Source organism: Taurulus bubalis, assembly GCF_910589615.1.
Source record: "Taurulus bubalis genome assembly, chromosome: 17".
Classification (NCBI taxonomy): domain Eukaryota; kingdom Metazoa; phylum Chordata; class Actinopteri; order Perciformes; family Cottidae; genus Taurulus; species Taurulus bubalis.
This window is the reverse complement of record NC_136605.1, coordinates 19,515,497-19,537,150: the sequence shown is the minus strand read 5'-3', so window position 1 is coordinate 19,537,150 and position 21,654 is coordinate 19,515,497. Positions and strand designations below refer to the sequence as shown.

Genomic DNA, 21,654 nt, shown 5'->3' with positions numbered 1-21,654 from the left:
TTCCCGTAGCCCGGCGGTACAAATCCTCCGCTTGTTGCTCCGTCGTAAATGACTGTGTGATGGTTTGATTATGCACATTTTCTGTGGATTAAATTAATTGGTGTAGATTGGTGATGGATGTTATGACTGAGGGCTTTTAAGTGATTTGTTTTTGAACTTATTGATGATGCATGCCTACAAGAGGTTGACCTAATCATCCATCTCTTTCTGTTTCTTTCTCTCTGCAGTGCAAGACTATACCAAGTCAAGGCAGAGTCCTCAATCTAAACCACATCCCCCCTTCCCCCTCCCCACGTATACACTCACACACACACAAACGCACACACATTCAGTCTTCAGCAATGCCAAAAGGGCCTGATCAGCTTGCTGCCCACTCTGACACGCCCTGCCTCTTCACCTCGGACCCTTGAGGCTGAGCCCTCCGAGCTTCGACGTTTTTACCTCCCCCTTTGTCGACCTGGGAACCAGAGGTCACCGTTTCTCCGCTCATCCCGGGGACGGCCTCCTGCCCAGCCAGGAGCCGCAGCCAGGAGCCGCACTCACAGGTAAACGGAGGTGGATTTCATTTAATTAGATCAGTCGGTATCCTCTCACGTACAGAGACTCTAACCGACACAAGCACTCTGTCTATTAAACATATTCTTGGATAAGCAAGACCACAATTACATTTAAGTGGCGATAAATGTTACAATGTGGGTGTGTTATTGCTCATAGCTTCTGATGAGTTTCTACTTGTACTTCTATCACTAATAGTTGAAAAGAAACTCATATTATCATACATTGGAACAGATTTTCAATTTGCATAAACAGCTATAAATTCAGTGTCGGCTCTGCTAAATAGCATCTTTAAAATGCTTCTTTTGTGCAGCATTGCCTTAGAAAAAAATAACCAACTGTATCTACTAATTAGCAGGGTCTGTCCACTAATGCTCATCACTTGCAAGCTCTTCGTACTTTGAACCCCTCTGACTTTAAACCGTTTGTTTTCCATTCTGTTTGCTTTGAATGTCCCATCTGTCCCAACTTTTTCTAACATCTCCCCACTGTTTGTCCTGTGGCTCTATCGCTAACTTCCTCTGAGTCTGTTTGACAGTCTTTCCTCTCTCTGTTTCTAGGCATGGCTCCCATTCGGGACTCCGTCAGCCACTCCCCTAATCAAACAGGTGACTACACATTGCCTCCCTCCTTCCCCGTTCTTCTCGCGCTTCATTCTTCCTCCCAGTGTCTTACTTTGGCTCTCTGCTTTGTGATCGACGGATTGGGCACACCCAGTCTCACCTCACCTGACCTCGACCGGTGCATTTTATTCATAGCATGTCAGAGGTGGAGATGTGAGCGAGAAATTAGGTTTGGAAAAGTGAGGAGGTGTAGCAGGTATACACAAGTTTATGTGAAGAAAGACATTGAAAGTGAGAAAAAGACCTAATAAAAAATGGGGAAAGAAATAAGCGGATTGCTAAAATTTTATTGTTTGTTCATAAAAATGGACGAAAAGAAATTCCTTGCTATATTTTCTTAAGTTTTTTTTTATGTCTCAAATCACCAACTTAATGAAAAAAAAAAACTGTCAGACTAATTCTGTCTATTTGTATAAACACAGCTTTTGGTCACATTAGCTAACCGTGTTAATTATTTATTCATTAAGTTTACTTCACTACTACACTGCCTTCTAATTAAAATGCTTTTATTGAGTTGGTAGCAACACTACTTTAATTCATTGAACGTGAGCTCCCACTGCATTAATGCTGATTGAGTGACTAACATTGCTGGCAAATGCTGATAAAAAGGCGACTGACAGAAGGTTGCTGCAGCACTAGGCCTTCAAACTGAATGAGTGTGTACATAAGTGGTCTCTCTGTCTAATTTTAGAGACGTGCCAGGTCTGAATGCAGATTATCTCACAGTTGTATTCAGAAAAATATCCAAGTTTAAACCAAATCTGAATCTTTTCGTCTGACCGCACATCCTCCCTCCGTCTCCTCGCGCTCGATCTCCCCTATACCCTTCCCCCTGCTGATGGTCGTCCTCTGCCTCCCTGCCCTCCTAGTTTATAGCTTTGGCATGCTTTTGGGTCCTGCTGTGGTGACAAAATGGTGGCAGCTGTGCCCAGGCTTCGGCCTGGCACTGATCAACAACAGTTGGGCAGCTGAAGGTTGGACGGAATAGAAAAACCTCAAAGCGACTGAATGAGGGGAATTCAAACCACATCTGCTGTTTTATTCACTAAAGTACATTTTACTGTCGTAATTTCTTCATAATAATAAAATGGCACCTTCGATAAATGCTTGACAATGTATTCTTTAAAAAAAAAATCTTCTTTCCAACGCTAACCCCTGCCATGTCCGTCCTGTCTCTCTCCAGGTCTGGAGCATCCTGGCTTGGACTCGCAGTATGAGACTTCCCCCTGGTCCTCTGGCTCTCCCTGCAGCAGTGACGGCAACAGCAACTGGAGCAAAGTCCTAGTGGACGGAAGTGCCGACAAACCCAACAACCCGTCTTCAACCATCTCTTCCGTTTGGCCTCCCTCCTCTTCTTCATTCTCTTGCTCCTCCTCGTCTTCCTCTTCTGGCTGCGGGTCAGGATCAGACCCCGAGTTGGCATCAGAATGCATGGACGCAGACTCTAGCTCCTCGATCGGCTCAGAGAAAAACCTCGCCGCTGTGACTACAGTGATGATGATGTCAGCAAATGCTTCTTCCTCTGTGTCTTCTACGGCTTCTTCTCCCTCTTCTATCGTGACTTCCGCCATGATGGTCGGCGTTTCAGTAAACGGAGACAGCAACGGGAACAGTCGTCAGGTAATCGGTGGAGGGATGGGAACCATCAGCGGTGCAAATAATGGAAATAACAGCAACGGGTCCTCCCACTACTCTGTGGCTGGATCCAGCAGTATTGGCAGCAATAACCACAACAACAAGCCCATCAATAATAGTGGCATGTGGGGCAGCAACATGATCACCACAGGCGGAAGCACCCCCTGCATCAATGGAGGGTTAAATCCAAACACTTTAAACCCAAATGCCAACCATGGTGCCTGGCCGCAGAATCCAAGCCCAGTGTCCCAGGGCCAACGGCCTCCACAGGCTCAGGGGATGAGTTCCAAACTGGGTCTAGCTCCCCAACAGGCCTCCGGGCTGGGCTGGGGTGGCATGGCAGCTCCAAACAGCAGCAGTATGATGGAAGATGCTGAGGTGAATAATGGTACAGCAAGCAGCAAGGTGTTAGGAAGCAGCAACAGTGGAAATGGTGGCCTACAGTCTCCCAACCTTAACACTGAATCCAATGGACCAAATAACACTATTATGATGAATACTACTACGACTACTACTACTAACGCCACAATGACCTCTAGTCCACCAAACTCTACCGCCTCACCCCAACTCAGCGGGGATTGCTCCTGGGGCTCTGTTGGAGGAGGGAATGGGGTTCCGCTGGCCAATGGAAACGCCTCATCAGCCCCCCAGACCCTACAAGGAGAACTGGGCGGTCCTGGGGCCTTCGGTACACCTTGGGGCTCAACCCCCTACCCTGGAGACAAGGGCACCCCAAATGCAGACACTGTGAACCCCCAAAACCCAGCCTCAATGCACGCTGGGAACCCCCAAATATCCTCTACTGCTGCTTACAAGAGTAATAATAACCACAACAGCATGCTGGCCCCACGCTGGGACCAGGGGCCCGCCAATAGTCCAAACCAGCCTCAGAGCAACTCCTGGGGTGTCGGCTCAAATCAAATCCCAGGTTCTGCAGGCCAAACACCAGGACATGGGAACCAAACTACGATGAGCTCTCCAGCCGGGGTTCCTCGCCCTTGGGGGAGCAGCGCATCGTCCTCTTCCTCGTCATCATCGTCCTCTACCGCATCTAACAACAAGATGTCAAATGGAGAATGGGGATCAGTACCTCCTGGTAACAACCATTCGGATCCTGGAAGTCATAAAGGAAGCTCTGCCAACAATGGCTGGAAGAGCCTGGAGGATGACGCCATGGGCATGGGAGGTGGAAGTGGAAGCCATGCCCCGGGGAGTGTCACTGGAGGCTGGGGTCGCACTGGAGGAAGCGAGGGAAGCGCAGAGAGCTCCGGAGGCCGATCCAGCTCGGACAGAGACGGCAGCCAGCCAAAAGGAGGAAATCGCAGAAAGGTTATCAGTCCTCCAACGGCAGCGCCAGCTGTCCCCCAGCCCGACGTGGACCCGAGGGTTCTGTCCAACACTGGATGGGGTCAGACGCCCATACGGCAGAACACCACCTGGGATGTCAATTCCTCTGCTAACAGACTCCAAGGACACAGAGGAGACGAAAGAAAGCATAGCAGCGCAGGCCCCGGATGGGGCACGGCAACACCGGCAGCTCCCTCCCAAACCTCCGGAGGTAGGACTATAATGTTTATGAAACCTTTGTTTAAATCTTTATATTTCTGTCCACTAAAATATATTCAGAGCACAAATTTCCAACAAAAACTTTGTCAAAGATTGATCGATCTTTTTATGTATTCGCAGGTTGGAGTGGTGGGCCGGGCAACTCGGGCCCGGGAGGTTCTGGCTGGGGAGAGCGGCCAAACTCTGGGTGGGACGGTAAAGCCCCAGCGGGTGGAGGAGGTGGACAGAGTAGCTGGAACGATGGCTCCAGCTATAGGGGGGGCAGCAGCAGCAACAACAGTAACACCTGGAGCAATAACGCAAACAAAGATGACAGGTAATGGATTTTGTGGAACTATAGAACTACTGGTAATGCCATCGCAGAACTATTGTGTGTGTGTGATAAATGTAGTTATGGCTCACTGATCACTGTCATTGTTTTTGTTTAGGTCCAATACGTGGACTAATGCGCCCAAACCGCAGCAGGGCTGGGGTTCCAACGGTGGAAATGGCAGTGACCGCTGGGGTAACGGTGGAGATGGCGGCCGAGCAGGTGGCAAAAACCACTGGGGCGAGCCTCAAAAAGGTGCCAGCTCAGTGAGCTGCAACAGCGACCGGTCAGGCTCTGGATGTTGGAACGACTCAAGCCGCACCAACAACACCAGCAGCAACACCTGGGTAGGGAGCGGAGGATCAAATGCCCCAGACCAGAGCACGCCGAACCCGAACCCAGGCTCCAACTGGGGCGACTCGGTCCACAAACCCAATCCTCAGAGTAACAACCAGAGCTGGGGAGAGCCGATGAAGAACAACCACGGAGCCCAGAACTGGGGTGAACAGAATCCCAAGCCCTCCAACGAGTGGGGGAAAGGTCCTGAATCCAACGCGTCTCGAGGCAATCAAGCCCCTAGCAAGCCCTCAGGTGCTTATTAGGATTATTCATACTTTTTGTTTCTGAGCAAATCTTTATTAGTTGCATAGCTGCAAACTGAGAAGAGTTTTGACAATACGATTTATACTTTTATTCTTCCACCAGGCTGGCAAGGTGGCCCCATACCCACAGGATGCATGAAGGAGGAAGTGACCACTGGGTGGGAGGAGCCTTCTCCAGAGTCCATTCGTCGACGGATGGAGATCGACGATGGGACTGCAGCGTGGGGAGAAACTGGTAAACACTCAGCCCACAGTGCATTTCTTCAAAAAGAGCTTTGCAAAACCTGAACAAAATCAAATGGAAGTCCTGGCTTCTCAACGTGTAATTAAACTTTCTTCCCAGGTAAACGCAGCGGTGGAGCGCCTGTCAACATGCGGAACCGGTCTGGCCAGCCGGACCAGGAGCCTGTGGGCCCACCCACTCAGCACCAGTCCCACCCGGCACGCAACTCGATGCCTCCTCCTCCTCCTCAACCTCATCCTCAACCCATGCAGCCGCATGCCCAAGACAAAAGCTGCAATTCAAGTATGTTAAATATATACACACATCATTCTGGCACGTACACACCTGTATGTTTGAGACGGAGCAGACGGAGGCCAAATTAAGCCAAATTAATTGCCATACATTAGAGATCTATAGTGATGTATGAACTAAAACGTAAACACGTTTCAATGATCAGACAATATTTCAGTACGAAAATGAGTTGCACATCTAACACTTGCATACATGTAACAAAAAAGGTGACGATATTCTTGTTGCTGAGTCACACCTGCTTCTTTGATAGTGTAGGCTTAGATGGATGTGTCAGCCAGTTTACCTCACATCTTGTCATTCTTTACATGTGCAGTAGTTTTTAGCCTGCGGAGGAACTTTAATCGTTACACTCTTGAATGAAAGTCTGCCTATCGATTTATGAGTTCTGCGGATTTTCAAATTAACAGTTCTGACAACATGTACAGTCTCTGTGTGGATTAGCATGCAGCTTAAATACATCTTTTTGTATAGTTTGATATTGAGGTTTAAAAAAAAAAAATGCTAGGACGTGAGCCAGTATTTCAAAGTGGTACAATGTGCAAATGCGAGTCTCCTGGTGCAGTCTGGAAGCCTTGAATGGATAAAAAGCTTGAAGTCCCACCCGCACGCTTTGAGAGATAGCTGAAATAAGGTCTTAAAAGGATTTACACAGTACAAACACAAAAAGTTTGCATATTCACATTCACAAATGTATTCAAAAGGATACCCAATTTGCACAGAAACATATAGAGAAAACAAACATGCGCAGCCATTCTCCCCCATCTCCCTACGGTGTTGTCTGTGTTGAAGGCTTTTTGTAAAGCCGGTTGAGTCATCCCTTTGGAATGCTAAGAGCATCGTGTTTTTTGTTTTTTTCTTCTTCTCTTATTCGCCCCCCTTCTTTCCCCCCTCCTCCCCTTCTCTCTCACCTGCCAATTCTGCTCGCTGTAGAAACACTGGCTTTTGTCGGGTTTGAGAGAGAGAGAGAGCGAGGGCAGAGGAGGATGTCTGGTGACTTGGTAATAGGAACGGTTCCAATGCGAGATGGGAAAACCTGAACGAGTGAGGCAGCAGCGCTTCTGTAGAAGTGGGCTGCGGAGGGGAGAGTGGGAGGAGGGGTGGTTGCTGTTATTCAGGGCTGCTGCCTAGCGAGCGAACTGGAGCAGTAAAGTGGATGTCTGGGAAGGGTGGGGCAGACTGGCCAGATACAGTAATGACATTTTGATTAATTTTAGATGATTTGTTATTTTTTTTGTGAACACCGAAGTGCAAAAAAAGACTGAAAAAAAATAACATATTTAAAAATGGGTCAATCCAGTAGATATGTAACTAAAGAATGTTAAAAGCTAAACTGAAAATACCTTTCATCTTGATTTTGTTTATGAAATATCTTTCGTTCTTAGAATCTACAACTTGTCAAACACACAAACATGTCGACACACACTGCGTTTCCCATCCCCCTTTTATTGAATCAACTGACGCACCTACATAAACAGCAACAGAGGCAGGCTAGGGTTACAGTGTTATTTTGTGTGTGTGCAATTGTACACACACACCCCCGTTTGTGTGCGAGTGTACAGCAAACAAACGCATCTGCCTTATAACATGCATGTACGTGCAGCTACTTCTGCATGTCCGTTTGGCCGTGTGCGTCGCTCTTTGTTTTGCGCTTGTGTGCGAGCGTGCCCAGTCACATAAGCGACACTGGAGCCTGAGGCCACCCGATGATCTGTCCTATTTTTACGGGGAGAAATCCCTGGCATCTCCCCAAGCGCCTCCTGTGTAGGGAGAAAGCAGCAGGTCTGGGTAGTCAGCTGTAATGGGAGCCTTTTGAACTCATACTTGCGCATGCACTTGGACACACGTTGTCTCGCATTTGAAAGTGCAGATTGGCACACCTCTACACACCCACAGGAGTTAAAGTAAACAACACTTACATAAGCGAGTCGATGCGGGGTTCCCCGGGGACAAGAGCAGGGCTCTCTCTCTCCCCGAGCTCTGTTCTCCGAGTCCAACAGAGGAAAAACAATGTGAACCTGCAGCATCAACGTAAATATGAAATGTAGGCAGTGTCCCAGGAAAGAGTAGTGTAGTATCTACACACTTGGGTTGTGTTGCCTTCAACTTGAGTGTCCAAACAAGCCTGATATGGCTCCTCTTAACCGGAAAGCTGTGATCAGGGAGGAAAACAAACAAAACATTGTGATAAATGACTCTTGACACATGCAGTAATGTGTAACTGTAATATGTAGTTGGCCATAGGGGTTGTACAGTCACACTACACAAAATATAGATGGACGCAGGCTGTTCAGGTCAACAAGAATCATCACATTGTTGTTTCTGCAGGCTGAATGTTGTGCGTTAAACACTTCAGGGAGACTTGATGTACCTCGCTGGAATGCCTCTAGGGTCAAATATAAAGATCAACATATTTCAGGCTCCTTTTGTGTGTATTTGGGCTTTCTGTTTGTTCAAGTCCAAATATGATGCTGATAAATTAAATGAATGCAAAACCCTATTGGTTCAGAAAGTATATCCTCATTCTAATGGCTCCCTCGCTCTTCTCCTGCAGCTTGGGGTGAGCAGTTCCCCCAGAAGGAGTCCTCAACGTGGGAGCCTGCTCCTGCGCCGCCTGTTAAAGTGGACAATGGGACGTCTGCCTGGGGGAAGCCCATGGACACCAGCTCCAGCTGGGAAGATCCCAACAGGGAAAGCCGAGAGCCTGGACCTGGATGGGGCGGCCAGCATAAGCCTGGTAGGTGCACACATGAATATTTAGCAAAAACCTGCATCTGAAGAGTATGATAATGTTAAAACTAAAGAACTTGAACTCTGACATTTGTGCAAACGGGGAAGAGAGAGAGAGTTCTCCTGTAGTAAGTGCATTAAATGTGCATCGGAAGCATATATTCAGTGTCTTCTTCTGTCCTTACCTTCTTTGTAGCTCCAGGGCCCAAGCCCATGGAGACATGGGGTGGAGAGGAGGCAGCCATGGGCAACAGCTGGGACCAGGAAGAGGAGGTGGAGATTGGCATGTGGAGCAACAACCAACAAGACAACCGGTCTCATGACCCAAACTCCTGGAACTACAAGCATAAATGCTCAAACAAGGTTTGTTCACCTTGTCTCTGATCCCCACTTTCACCAAACATTGAAGTAAAGCACGTCATGTTTACGTTTTGAGTTGTTTTAGCTTTTTTGTTCTCCCTCCTACATGAACCCTTAAAAGGCAATTGGTTAAAAAGGTGACCCTGCTAATGCTTAGTGTCTCTAGTTAATAATTATTTTTGGTCTGCTCTGTTTTTAGATGAACAAACCAGTCAACAAGCAGGATGAACCCTGGATGAAACCCTTCGTCAACCAGTTCAACAGCATGAACTTCTCTGTAAGTACCGTTTCTCATAGTTTTGCTTTTGTTCTCTTTTTAATTTTAGGGTCTTTTAACGGTTGTGTGGCAGCCATATTGTTGCCACCAGGAAACACCTGTTCATTTTAAAGCTGCGGTTGTAAACACCTTTGTTCACGTGCAGCGATGCGATTCATCCGCATTTTCTCTACTGTCAAGTTCTTTTCAAATGCATTAATACTCTTTGATGAATTATTGCGATATTTATGCTTTTCTGTCTCTATAATCTGTTTCTTGACGTTCCCCTTGCAGAGAGACTCTCCTGACGACTCCATGAAGACGGGAGCAGGGATGGTGCAGGACAAGCGTATGGACATGGGCGGTATGGGAGACTACAATGGAGTGATGGGGAAGAACCCTGGGCCTCGACACCAGCTCCACAAGGAGTCTCCCATGGATCGCAGCCCTTACTATGAAAAGGTATGCAGACACGTCCCCCTGCTACACGAATGCAGCAGGTGTGTTGTTGTTGTGCTGCACCGGCACTCAATGGGCCGGTAATCTACAAGCTGTGCCGTAAAACGACATAACATATCGAGCTCTCTGCCGTTGTGGTGATCATGAGCTAGGTGTGAGCGAGTCATCTGCCTCATACGTCTGTCGTGCTCTCTCAGCCCTATTGCGCCCCACAGTGGTTGTTCTAACACACTGCATCTGGTGTCTGGACTATTGAAAAGCCTGTTTCATTTGATACTTTTATGTCATTATGAATCATTAGGTCAACCCTTTTACAGAGGAGCGAAGCAACCAAATTAAATGTGCACATTTGAATGCTTAATGGTAATAAAAATAATTCGTTATAATTATGCCATAATGATTCATTCCCTTGCGTAGTTCTGTATCGAGCTGCTGTGGGTTTGTCTGGCTTTCCTTCACTTAAGGCTGCTTGACTCTTTGTTTCATCATTCTGACTCCGATCCTCTGTTCCCACGGCCTCTCTTTCAACTCCTTTCCTTCCCATCGCTTACTTCTCTCCTACTCGTCCTATTCCTTTTACTCCTTAACCCGATGTTTCCTCTGTCCTCACACCGCTCTTTCCTTCGCCCTCTCCCCTTGTGCAAAATTAACTCTTTTCCTTCTTCTCTCCTTCTCTCTGCACTTCGCTGGCTGCTGATGTGCTTCCTGTCCCTCTGTGCTTGCTGTCCATCTGCTGTGCACCTGGCCTTGCTTCTGCAGCTGTCCGTTTCCCCCTCTGCTTACAATAACCCGGCTCCGGACGAGCTCTCCTCCAATCAAAGCATGAGCTTTTCCCCTTCCAATTCTGCTCAGCCTATGCCCTGTCTTGACTCGGGGCCGTCTCCTGCTCACTCTAGTCCTGGGGGCGCTCGGCAGGTGAGTGTGGAAGGAAGGAAGGACGAGGGTGTTGTCTAAAGGTCTAGCGCCTCAGACGCCATGACACTAACAAATGTGCATCATTAGAAAATGGAGTTCGCAACCCAAGAAAAACAATATAAACTAAAATAATCTTACGAGAGAGATGCGTTAATGCTTCAACAATGCAGTGAAGCATTAAGAGAAAGCAAGAGAGATGCGAAGTGCACAATTCATAACAAGCGTTGCGTAATTTTATTTTTTTTTAAATTGTGGACAGGTGAGAACTATTAGTTGGCCACAAAAAACAATTTGATTGATAGTTTGACCTTTTGCATGTCGTTATGAATGACGAAGCGTGTTGCAAGTTGTTTGATTATTTGTGTTTTTTGTGTCTTCCCTGCTTAGAATGTAAACCCTATGATGGGTGGCAGCAGCGTAGCACAGGGCCGAGGCCCCCAGTCCCAGGTCCCCCCCCAACCCAACCTCCGTAACCAAGTGCCTCCACCCATCCTGCCCTCTCAGGTAGAAAACCCACATAAAACTATGTTCATTTGTTTGCATTTCAATCAGATGCCTTTGCAACGACTGCGCTTATGTAGTGTTTTCAAGCCTGTAGGAGTCTCATCTAATTCACAAGGCAATGTGAGGGACATTATATAAATATATATTATAATATACAAATTGTGCTTGTGTTCAGGTGCCTCCATCCTTGTTGAAGTACCCAGGAGGTAACGGTGGTCTGAACCCTCTGTTTGGACCTCAGCAGGTTGCTGTGCTCAACCAACTCTCCCAGCTCAACCAGTTCAGCCAGCTGTCACAGCTCAACCAGATCAGCCAGTTACAGGTAGAGTGATGGAAACATTCAGTGCACATACATGTTGTATGTGAGCCTTGTACATTGTTCCTTTGCAGGCTTTCATATTGCAACTCCATCAAACTTATTATCAGAGATGCCAAATAATCAGCAAACTGCTTTTATTCACTTTATTCTGTTCTCGTCTGTCTGCAGCGTCTTCTCTTCCAGCAACAGCAGCAGCAACAGCAGCAGCAACAGCAGAAAGCTCAGAGCCAGAGAGCCATGCCTGTGGGACGACCGACTGAACAGGTGTGTGTCTAGAAATCCCTCTGAATGCTGCTTCATTGCACCCAAATACATTGCGTTTCCTCATTTAATTGGTGTCCCTAACCTCCCGCCCGTAGCCGCGTCCTATTGGTTCGTCTCCATCGATGATGCAGCCGCCGCGGCACCTGGACCCCTCCATGCTGAAGCAGGCCCCGCCTCACAAACCGTACCTGGATAACTACATGTCCCACAACACCCCCGAGATGCAGAAGGACGCTGCTGCTCTCGGATCCTTCAGCAATTTCCCTTTAAGTACGTGAGCTTTTTGTAGAGTAATATTTTAAATCTGTATCTTTTCCCCTCATTTTAAAGAGGTGTCAACTAAATTTCTGTTGAAGTACTTCATATATATCTATTTAATGATTTTAATTTCTCTTCCTCCTTCCCTCAGGCTTGAACTCTAACATGAATGTACCGATGGACTTGGGTGGTGGTGGCGGATCTGGGAGCTACAAAGAGCCCCAGTCCAGACTGAAGAAACTTTGGGCTACTGACCCTCTGGAGCAGAACAGCAAACCTGGTACGGAAAAACCTGTGATTGTGACGGCACATGCTGTAGCATTAGAGCGACCTGTTGCTATTAAAAGGGCCATCAGAGTGGTTCATGCAGCGGTTGTCTTTTTAGGAGATCATCTTCTTCTAGGGTGCAGACGGGCTTGGGAGGGAAACTTTGTCTATGGTGGTCTAAGTGCTGTTGGGCAAACACTGAAACGTTTCATCTTCCTGGAAACTCTCCTCCTGTAGACTTGAAATGTGGCTTTAAAAGGTTATGTTTGGATTAACGGCATTTAAGACCGTACGATATAACAAATGTTCAGTTTTGAGCCACGCTCTAAATGCTGGACAAGACGGTTTCTGTGGGGAAAAAAAAATCCAACCGATGAGTTTCAGTCGATTTGATTCCTCGTGTTTCTCCGCGTCCGTCCCTCAGGTGCTATGTCGTCTGGGCTGCGTCTGGAGGACTCTCCCTTCTACGACTTCCTGTCTCCCGGCCCATCTCCCCTGAGTCCTCCCGGCCAATCAATGGGCTCGGTGGGCGATGGCTGGCCGCCCCGTGCCAACTCCCCTCCGCCCCATGGAAACACTGTCGCCTGGCCCCCAGGTACGCGCGCTTCCGCAAGCACGAACAAAAACGACTCAAAGTGTTTGCGCTGAAAACTGCTAATCGCCGTCTTGTGCGTCTGCAGAGTTCCGGCCCGGGGAGCCGTGGAAAGGTTACCCCAACATTGACCCGGAGACCGACCCTTACGTGACCCCCGGCAGTGTCATCAACTCCCTCTCCATCAACACCGTCCGTGACACAGACCACCTCAGGGACAGGAACAACGGTGGGTCACACAAACTACGGTTGCTTGTTGAAAAAGGTCCATTTTACAGCTTTTATGTCTCTCATCCGATCTTTTTATTTATTTTTCCATTAGCAATAAACTTTGTGTACAGATTTGATCAATTGTAGTCCAGAGAGAAGATGGTTCCTTAGAGAAAGAAGCACCACTCTAAGTCTTTTTGTGAGCGCTATTAGACGCTTAATAGACATGATTTTTGTCTATAACATTGTATAACTAAAATAAGCCACACTTCTGGTTGTAATCACTTTTCATCTGTTTTGCTGCTCAGATTGTAGCTTTGGGAAGTCAACATTCATTTGATCAAATGCCTCCACGGTCACTAACCCGCCTCTCTCCGTTCCTCAGGGCCATCCTCATCACTGAACACCACGATGCCTTCGAACAGTGCCTGGTCATCCATTCGTGCCTCCAGCCACAGCGGTTCCCTCACCAGTACAGCACAAAGCACTTCAGGTATGCGCCCCTGTTGGTTTTAGACTCGTAGTTTTACTGTTGAATAAAATGACCAAAGTGTGACTTCAAAGTCTCTCTCTCTCTCTTGCAGCCAGACCCAGTGAGTCAAAGTGGTCTCCCGGCAGCGGTTCCGTGTCCAACTCCTCCCTGGCCCACGAGCTGTGGAAGGTCCCCCTGCCTCCCAAGGCGGTGGCGGCCCCCTCCAGACCACCACCCGGCCTCACCAGCCAGAAGCCCAGCTCTGCCTCCTCCGGCTGGGACGGCTCTGCCCTGAGGCTGGGAGGTTGGGGCTCCGCTGAGTCCAGATACACACCTGGTGAGAGCACCACCAGTTTTTACCATTGTTCTGTTAATGCATTTTGGTCAATTCACTTACCATGAAGTAGTCTGAGCATGGGGAAGTTGTGTCTCCCATGTTGTACGTCTAGAGGACACATCTAACCTCTACTCTTCCACTTGTATCGGCAGGTTCCAGTTGGAGCGACAGCAGCAGCTCAGGGAGAACCCAATGGCTCGTTCTGAAAAATCTCACACCTCAGGTACTAATGGATGTAACGATTAATGTGTGTTTACGTTCTGGAGGTGTTTGAAATTATAAAATAAGAGTGGACAATGTTTTCTTCGAACCATATCTTTAATGTTACGCAACATAGAAACACTTTGGACTCTGATGGATGATGTAACGATCATATAAGTTTATATTATTAGCACCTGAATTGATTGTTTCGTCATGTTAGATTAGATGTTAGATTAAAAATGAAAAGTACACAGGCTCGTACCTTCGACCTATCAAAGCACCAGTACTTTCTGACGCGGTTCTGTTCATGTTTTGGACTCGTGATTTAAAATGGGAGAGTTTGATGCTTCATCCGTTTGTTTGTTTTTAACGACGTTGTTTGTTTGTTTGTTGTTTTTCCTCACAGATCGACGGCTCTACCCTGAGGACCTTGTGCATGCAGCACGGCCCTCTGATCACATTCCACCTCAACCTGCCGCACGGTAACGCCGTGGTATGCTACAGCTCCAAGGATGAGGCCGCAAAGGCCCAGAAGAGCCTGCACATGTAAGTACATCACACACGAAAATAATGGAAGTTCAAGTCAGCCCGTGTAATCGTTCTGATGCATTTAGACGCACTAAAGTAACCGTAGTTGACTAATACAATGACTAAATGAATCCATCCGAAGTGTGACTGAAGCTTTCTCAGTCTAGATATGTCTGATTCCACTGAACTTTTGAACGTTTTTAAAAATTCAAGAAAACTTCACTAGTCCTGACATGTTGCAGCATATTGCACCACTTTAAAAGTTTATTTAGATGAGGAATGCTCCCAGAAAACGGTCGAGGTTAAGGGAGGAATGTAATCCCAGTAGACCACAATAACGCTTAAATCACTTTGGTCACTTAAATCACTTTTAACTGGTGCAATTGTTTTTTTTACTGTTTATATTACTTTTACTGTGTGTCTCTGGTGTGCACTGCTGCTGTAATCCTGCAATTTCCCCACTGCGGGAGTAATAAAGGATTCTTATCCTATTTTAGCTTAATTATTGACCTGCTGCACGTGCACAGATTACTACAGAATCCAGATGTTTTGCAGCAGCACTCGCTGTATCTCTTGTATCTCACCTGTGGTCACTCTGCAGGTGTGTTTTGGGGAACACTACTATTCTGGCCGAGTTTGCCAGCGAGGAGGAAATCAACCGTTTCTTTGCACAAGGGCAGTCACTGGCCACGCCCTCCTCCGGCTGGCAGGCCGTCGGCTCCCCTCAGAGCAGAATGGATCAGTCTCACAGCTTTCCCAGCCGCGCTCCCGAACCGAACCAGTGGAACAGCAGCGATCTCCACAGCTCCTCCCTCTGGGGCGGGCCCAACTATTCCAGTAGCCTATGGGGGAACCCCGGTGGCACCGAGGCGGGGAGGCTCAGCAGCCCTTCTCCAATCAGCTCCTTCCTCCCGGTGGATCACCTGACAGGCGGTGGGGACTCCATGTGAACCGCCTGCCAATCAAACAGGCTTGAGGAAGGGTCAGTAGAGAATTATCAATAATCAGCAGAAAGAAAATGAAAAAAAAAAGTAGTTAAAAAAAAAACGCAATGGCACTAGTCGGACTCTTTCTCACTTACAAGATGTACAACAAACGGGGTCACCCCCGTGGAAAACAAGTTACGTTTCTCTCTCTGCACATATGTCCACTTTGTTTTAGCCCAAAAACATATCAGTCGGAATACTTGAATCATGCAGGCCAATTCTATAATGTGAACGGATGGATATTTGCTTCCAGGTAGTGCTCTTTCAGACCGAAAAAAGCTTCAATCGAGCTCATTATTATATATATATTTTTTTTTTTGTTTCATTCGTCATGTTTATTTGAATTCCAATTCTTTTCATTTTTAACGTTTTCTTTGTTTTTTTTTTGCATTTGTTTGCTGACAATGTTGGAGTATGAGCTTTTTTAACTTTGCACTGAATGTGGTTTTTTCTCAGTATATATAATCTGCAATATAGAGGGAGCAGCCAGTTTTTCCAGTGTAGCTGTTTACTCATTGAGGTCCTTACCGTATGTGTGTATGCGCGTGCACGCGCACGTATGTGCGTGGAAGTACTTTGTGTGTGCGACTGCGTGCGTGAAAGAGTATGTGTGCGCTCCTCTCTGCCTTGGCACGCCTACCTTACTGCGTTGTCGTGGAGTTCAAGATCAACAGATAGTTAAAGAAGAATAAAAGCTGACTTAGGAGGATTATCTGGTGATAGAAAAAAGTGACATTAAAAAGTATTGCACCAATTTTGTTTTAAAACTAAAGAACGTTGAGCTCTGCAGTGCAAAGGACTGTAGCCGCAGCTGGGACTAGCAAGCCCCGCCCACCCCAGGGTAGGGGGCGGGGCCTATCTAGCAAGCCCTCCCACTAGCCCCCTAGTGGGCAGGGGGGAAACAGCACTTTCAGAATAGGCTTTCAATGTTTTGGAGGTGCCACACTGCAACCTCTTGTTTACAAGACTTAGGAGGCGGAACGTGTGTTCATTCTTCATTTTAAAGAGAAGATGGAATAAAATATAAAATACTCAATAAAAAAAAATATAAAAACGAGAAGAAAAAAAATGTTTAAAAAAAAAAAGTATAAAAGAAAAACTACAAAAAATGAAATCTCTTATTGAGGATGAAGACGATGCTTTGTAACTCTGGGAATTCGGATCAGTGTTTTTGGCCATGGCGTTGGTTATTTGAACTATTCCTCTTTGTCTGCTAAATAACCAGCAATGGTTCTCAGGAAATCAAGCCAGTTTCCCCCCCCTTGTAGGTGAATAAAAAAAAAACTACTACTCCTTGTAGGAAAGGAAAATCCAACTTCTAGCACTGAAAACTATGTATAGGTCTGTAAGTTTTATTTTCTCTGCCAAATAACTGCTTTAAGCTGGAGAAGCTCAACACACTGCTTTCAATATGCTGTCTTTGAGGGACGGGGGTGGAGGACGGGCGGCAGAAACCAACGCTCCCTCTCTCCTCCTCTTCCTCCACTCCACTGATGTAAGAATCAAAAGTGGCGAGTGTTTATCGTGCGAGTGTGACTGTCAGTGGAAAAATGTTCTGTCTTGTCCGACTTCTAAACCAAGAGAAAGGCGAATCTGTATCTATGCATACTGTAGCCTCTCACATGGCCTACTGAGAGGCGTTTTTCATTATTATTATTATTTTCCCCGTGTCACACAATGTTTGAAATGTTTCATTAAGTACAACAAAGTGCGAAATATATTACTTGCTTTTTTTTTTCCTTTTTTGATTTTTAATCGCTCTCATTGCCACAAATGGTGTTTTGAAAAAAAAAAGGAAAGAAGAAAAACTTTAAAAAACCTGTTTGTTTTGGTTGAAGATAATATTTTAACAGTGCAAAAGTCGTCCACATTTCATTGCCTTGATCCTAATTGTGTCCGAAGATGCAACAACAAGTCAAGTGGCTTCTACCTGTTTACAAATAGAATATGATTGTATTGTTGTTCTGTTTTCTTTTGAGTGGGGGAGGGAGGAGGGAGGGATGAGGGAGGGGGGGGGGGGGGGGGGTCGTACTCATTACAAGTTCCTGACCTGATGAATTCTCTGTGTGTGTGTGTGTGTGTGTGTGTGTGAGGAGGCTCTATACCGGCAGATGTGACTCTACAGCTGAAGGGAAAGGTTGTGGGAGGAGTCGTGTGTGTGTGTGTGTGTGTGTGAGCGGCGTGAATGTAAATCCATCAGTGGTGTTGGTCAACAAAAAATACACACGTGAATAATAGATGTACTCATCTACCAGTGATTGTTTAGTTACTATGATGCACAATTATCGGGGGAAAACAAAAAGCTTCAGTGCCCGAACGAGAAGTCAGCATTAGCGAAGCCATGGACCTTAATTTCTTTTCTTCATCGTGTAATTATTCTGTGTTAAGCCTGTGTGTGTGTGTGTGTGTGTGTGTGTGTGTGTTTTTTTTCCCCTTCCAATATAGATTTTAATTTCAGAAGTACGTTGGCTGAAGTTGTTTTTAAGTTTAGTTGTGAATATTGAACAACTTGAAGCCTGCTAGTGAAACAGAACCTCGAGTATTAGTCAGCGGTGTGTGCCAGTATTGAACTGCTCTGTACCAAATAATTCAATCATACGAAATATTAGTTTACTTAATTCCAGATCTCTTTGCTTAAACTATATCTATATCTCGTGTTTGTGTTTTTTTTTCTTTTTCTTGTTTAACAAATGTTATCGAGTGAACATCTGAACCGCGGTTGTCATTTAATTTTTTTTGGAGTCGACTTAATTTGACAATTTGAACTGAGGAGCCTTGGATTTTGCACTTGGAGGTGAGATGGTGCGTTGGAGTGTTGTGGCAGGGTAGTGTGTGTGTGTGTGTGTGTGTGTGTGTGTGTGTGTGTGTGTTGCGACTAGAGAAGATGGTGCTTTGTTGGCCCCAGTGAGGGAGCGAGAGAAGAGGGAGGAGGTCGTCCTCCTCGTCTTCCTCTCCGGGTTTACGTCTCCCTGTAACTGGGCCGGCTGGTCCGAGCGGCGACCTCGCCACGCCCCTCTGACCTGACCCAGAATGTAGCTGAAAACGGTTTTAAATAAAGTTTTTTTTTTTTTTTTTTTTTTTAAATAAAGTAAAGCAAGCACTGCTCATTGTTTTATGTGATGGACTCAGTATTGGACTGTTCTGACCGCACCTGGTTCTTGACTGAAAAGAGGCGGGGCTTCTCGTCGGCCTGTAGTGACTTGTGATTGGCTGGTTCTTCTGGGACACGGGGTTACGCTTGCCGCTCCGCTGGCTTACCCAGGATCAGCTCTCCCTCTCCGACTCCTAAGCTTAACTACAAGGAGAGGAAACGCAAAACTGACACGAGGGTCTGGTTGCAAGTCCGTGTTCCCGTTCCGCTCTCGGTGAAATTATTGTACACTTCGTTCATTCTGCTTCTGCTTCTCTCCCGGCACTGATCTGGGAGCAGTTTTGTCCCTCCTCAGTATCCTTACCTTAACAAGTTAGCGGGACACTGACTGACCTCGGATGAGCAGCAGCGCTCCGCTGCAAGAAGGGACGAGCATCTGTAAACGCCTCATTTATTCATTTATGTCCATGTTACTGTTTTTGGTTTCCAGCTAAATCTCGCTCTGTTCTGTCTGGTCCAATCTACTGTGTGTGTGTGTGTGTGTGTGTGTGTGAGAAGATGCAAAAACCCAGTCTCGTACAGAAACGTGAATGCTTGAACACATTATCATGCCAAATCAAGGAGGGACGGTAAGAGGGAAGGAAAGGGATTTGGGGGGTGGGGGGGGTATGTGTGTGTGTGTGTGTGTGTGTGTGTGTGTGTGTGTATATTTAAAAAGCTGGACAATGTTAAATGCTTGAAGAAAAATGTCATTTGCAAAAAGATGACGTGAGGAAAACCTTTTCCGTGAGTGAAAACCACCATGAGCAACGTACAATCCCCAGGGCTGCCGAGCAGCTTCCCGCCGAGGCCAGAGGAGGGGAGGAGAGAAGGAAAGGAGGCTAGGAGAGAGGAAAGGAGGGAAGCTGGCTGGTGATACTCTACTACTTTTAAATGTTTAAGAAAAATAATGTGACGCTGTTTTGTTTTTTCCCCCCCTCCTCTTGACTTAACTATCCTGTGAGCAAACGCTATATTATATCGTGACACACCCAACGGCTCCCGTTGTCGATCAAAAGCGCAGCGGCCATTTTATTTCTGACACACAAAAAAAACAACTGAAACGAGAGAAAAAAAACACAAACTGTGAGAATCTGCTGTCGTTTTTTTTTTTTTTTTTTTGTCATTACATTTTAAATGAATACACAAACAAAAACCCTGAAAAGCTTTAGTCTAACCAGCACAAAGATGTGGGAGGGTGGGGTGTTTTCGGGGTGGGGGAGTACCGGGGAGGGTGGGAGTCGCTCAGACTATGCAGTGGAGTGTTGAACCCAGGCTTCCATGTCCACCTTGGGTTTTTTGCTTTCTTTAAAAACAAAAAAAAACTACAAAAAAAAAGACTTACTATCCCAAAAAAAAATGTTTTAAAAACACAGTTTAGATGGGATTCCCAATAATATTCCTCGAAACATGTTGTGCCATCGTTGAATCGTACTACTAATAATAATAATATTAATAATAACCGAAAAGAAGAAAATACCTTTATTACCTAGCAACCGTCGGGCCAGTTGTAGCAGGAGAGGAGGACGCGTTGAGATTTGCAAAGTCCATTTCTTTATTTTCACAGCTTGCCTCCTGTCAGCCGAGGAGGCCGAGGCCGGTGAAACTGCAAATTTTACACAACTACAATGTTTTTTATAGAGATTCTATCAATCCACAGTGTGTAGTTGGATCACATGTAAACCTATATGCACATTGCTTTGGGAGACTGTTGAAACTATATATAATATTATATATAGATATATATATGAGAATATAAACGTACAGTGTCTATAATCAACAAGAGGGACGTCTTCCTCTCTTACAAACAAAAACGGGAAGTACCTTTTTATTTTCAAACGTCTTCCTCGGGTCATCAAAGGATTTTATCTTAAACTTCGGGGGAAACTGCACTTTTTGAAGGACAATCTTTATTTGTATGGGTATAAAAATTGACAAAAAAACGAAGTCGCCTGATATTACAAGGTATAGAAAACCAACTCCAGTGTGCTCTAATAATGAATGTCTCCTCTGATGCTGTCTGTTTGTTTGGTTTCATTTAATCCCTTTTATTCTCCTTCCTTTTGTTGCTTGGTTTGTTCCGTATTATTTTTTTCTCCTATTTTTCTGGATTTTAGTGCTTAAGAATCTGTACTAAGGTGTAGAGTAGTTAGTAGTAGGTCTTCTGTTGGCTGTACTCGTATACTGATTACTGTTTGTAACCCTCTGGCTCCTGCAGCCGTCATACAAAGCTGTAAAACTTGGGTACAACCCTCAATAAAAGACTAACAACGACTCGCTGCTTCATCTGTCTCTTCTTGGGGTTCGACGAGGGAATTAAACCCTTTGGTTTCTACTGTAAACGATGGGATGCTTCTGTGTAATGTCCACAGGGAAACCTGAGGTTTCAAATTACATGTTTTTATTTACAAGAATTCACTCTGATCAGTGATCAATAAAACTGTTTAAATTAGTTTCCAGTCTCAGTTGAAACTGACTTCAGCATGAAGTAAAATATTCATTTATTTGAACCAGTGGTGGAATAAGTATTGATCAATCCTTGAGTATAAATACACCATTATGACGTTCTGTATTCAAACGCTTAAAGTAAAAGTACTGGTTCTACATATAATGAACCCAGACGACTTAATGAGGCCTACATGTTTTAATTTGGTCATAGTAATAGCATTAAAAAGCTTTTTGGCAACCTATGTATTTTCTGAGCTCATTACATAACTTGTCAAATCGTTGTCTGAAAACTACTCAAAGGTTCACTGCAGTAATTCCACTAAACCTGAGATCTCTATTCCAGTGATGTACCTCCTAATCAGTGTTAAGCATTTTGGGTTGAAAAAATATATACTTTTGATAACTTTACATATGAAATTTAAATACAGTATGAAGTCTTTCGACGTACTAGAGTGACTTCATAACTTTCAACACATACTGTGACGATCACTGTTTGACATTCTGACTTGTTTTTTCACACTAGAGATGGATTATAATCAGCATTGTCAGTAAATTGAATACTTCAAACCACAGTGGATCTTTTATTTTTACTACA

At 45.6% G+C, this 21,654-nt stretch overlaps 1 protein-coding gene across 1 annotated transcript; it reads left to right on the top strand.

The window, feature by feature from the left end:
• Positions 1-1,117: 1,117 nt before the first annotated feature.
• LOC306749254 (trinucleotide repeat-containing gene 6A protein-like) lies at positions 1,118-17,399 on the top strand (the record flags this gene model as incomplete). The annotated part of the gene is made up of 23 exons (XM_079232519.1): positions 1,118-1,163; positions 2,362-4,371; positions 4,500-4,695; positions 4,808-5,280; positions 5,395-5,526; positions 5,635-5,817; positions 8,378-8,560; positions 8,750-8,916; positions 9,113-9,190; positions 9,464-9,631; positions 10,388-10,543; positions 10,931-11,047; positions 11,223-11,369; positions 11,535-11,630; positions 11,726-11,900; positions 12,040-12,168; positions 12,580-12,750; positions 12,836-12,976; positions 13,343-13,450; positions 13,542-13,766; positions 13,919-13,989; positions 14,374-14,513; positions 15,097-17,399. The coding sequence occupies 23 exons, from the start codon at positions 1,118-1,120 to the stop codon at positions 15,443-15,445; spliced, it is 5,661 nt and encodes a 1,886-aa protein (XP_079088645.1). The 3' UTR covers positions 15,446-17,399.
• Between the last annotated feature and the right edge of the window lie 4,255 nt (positions 17,400-21,654).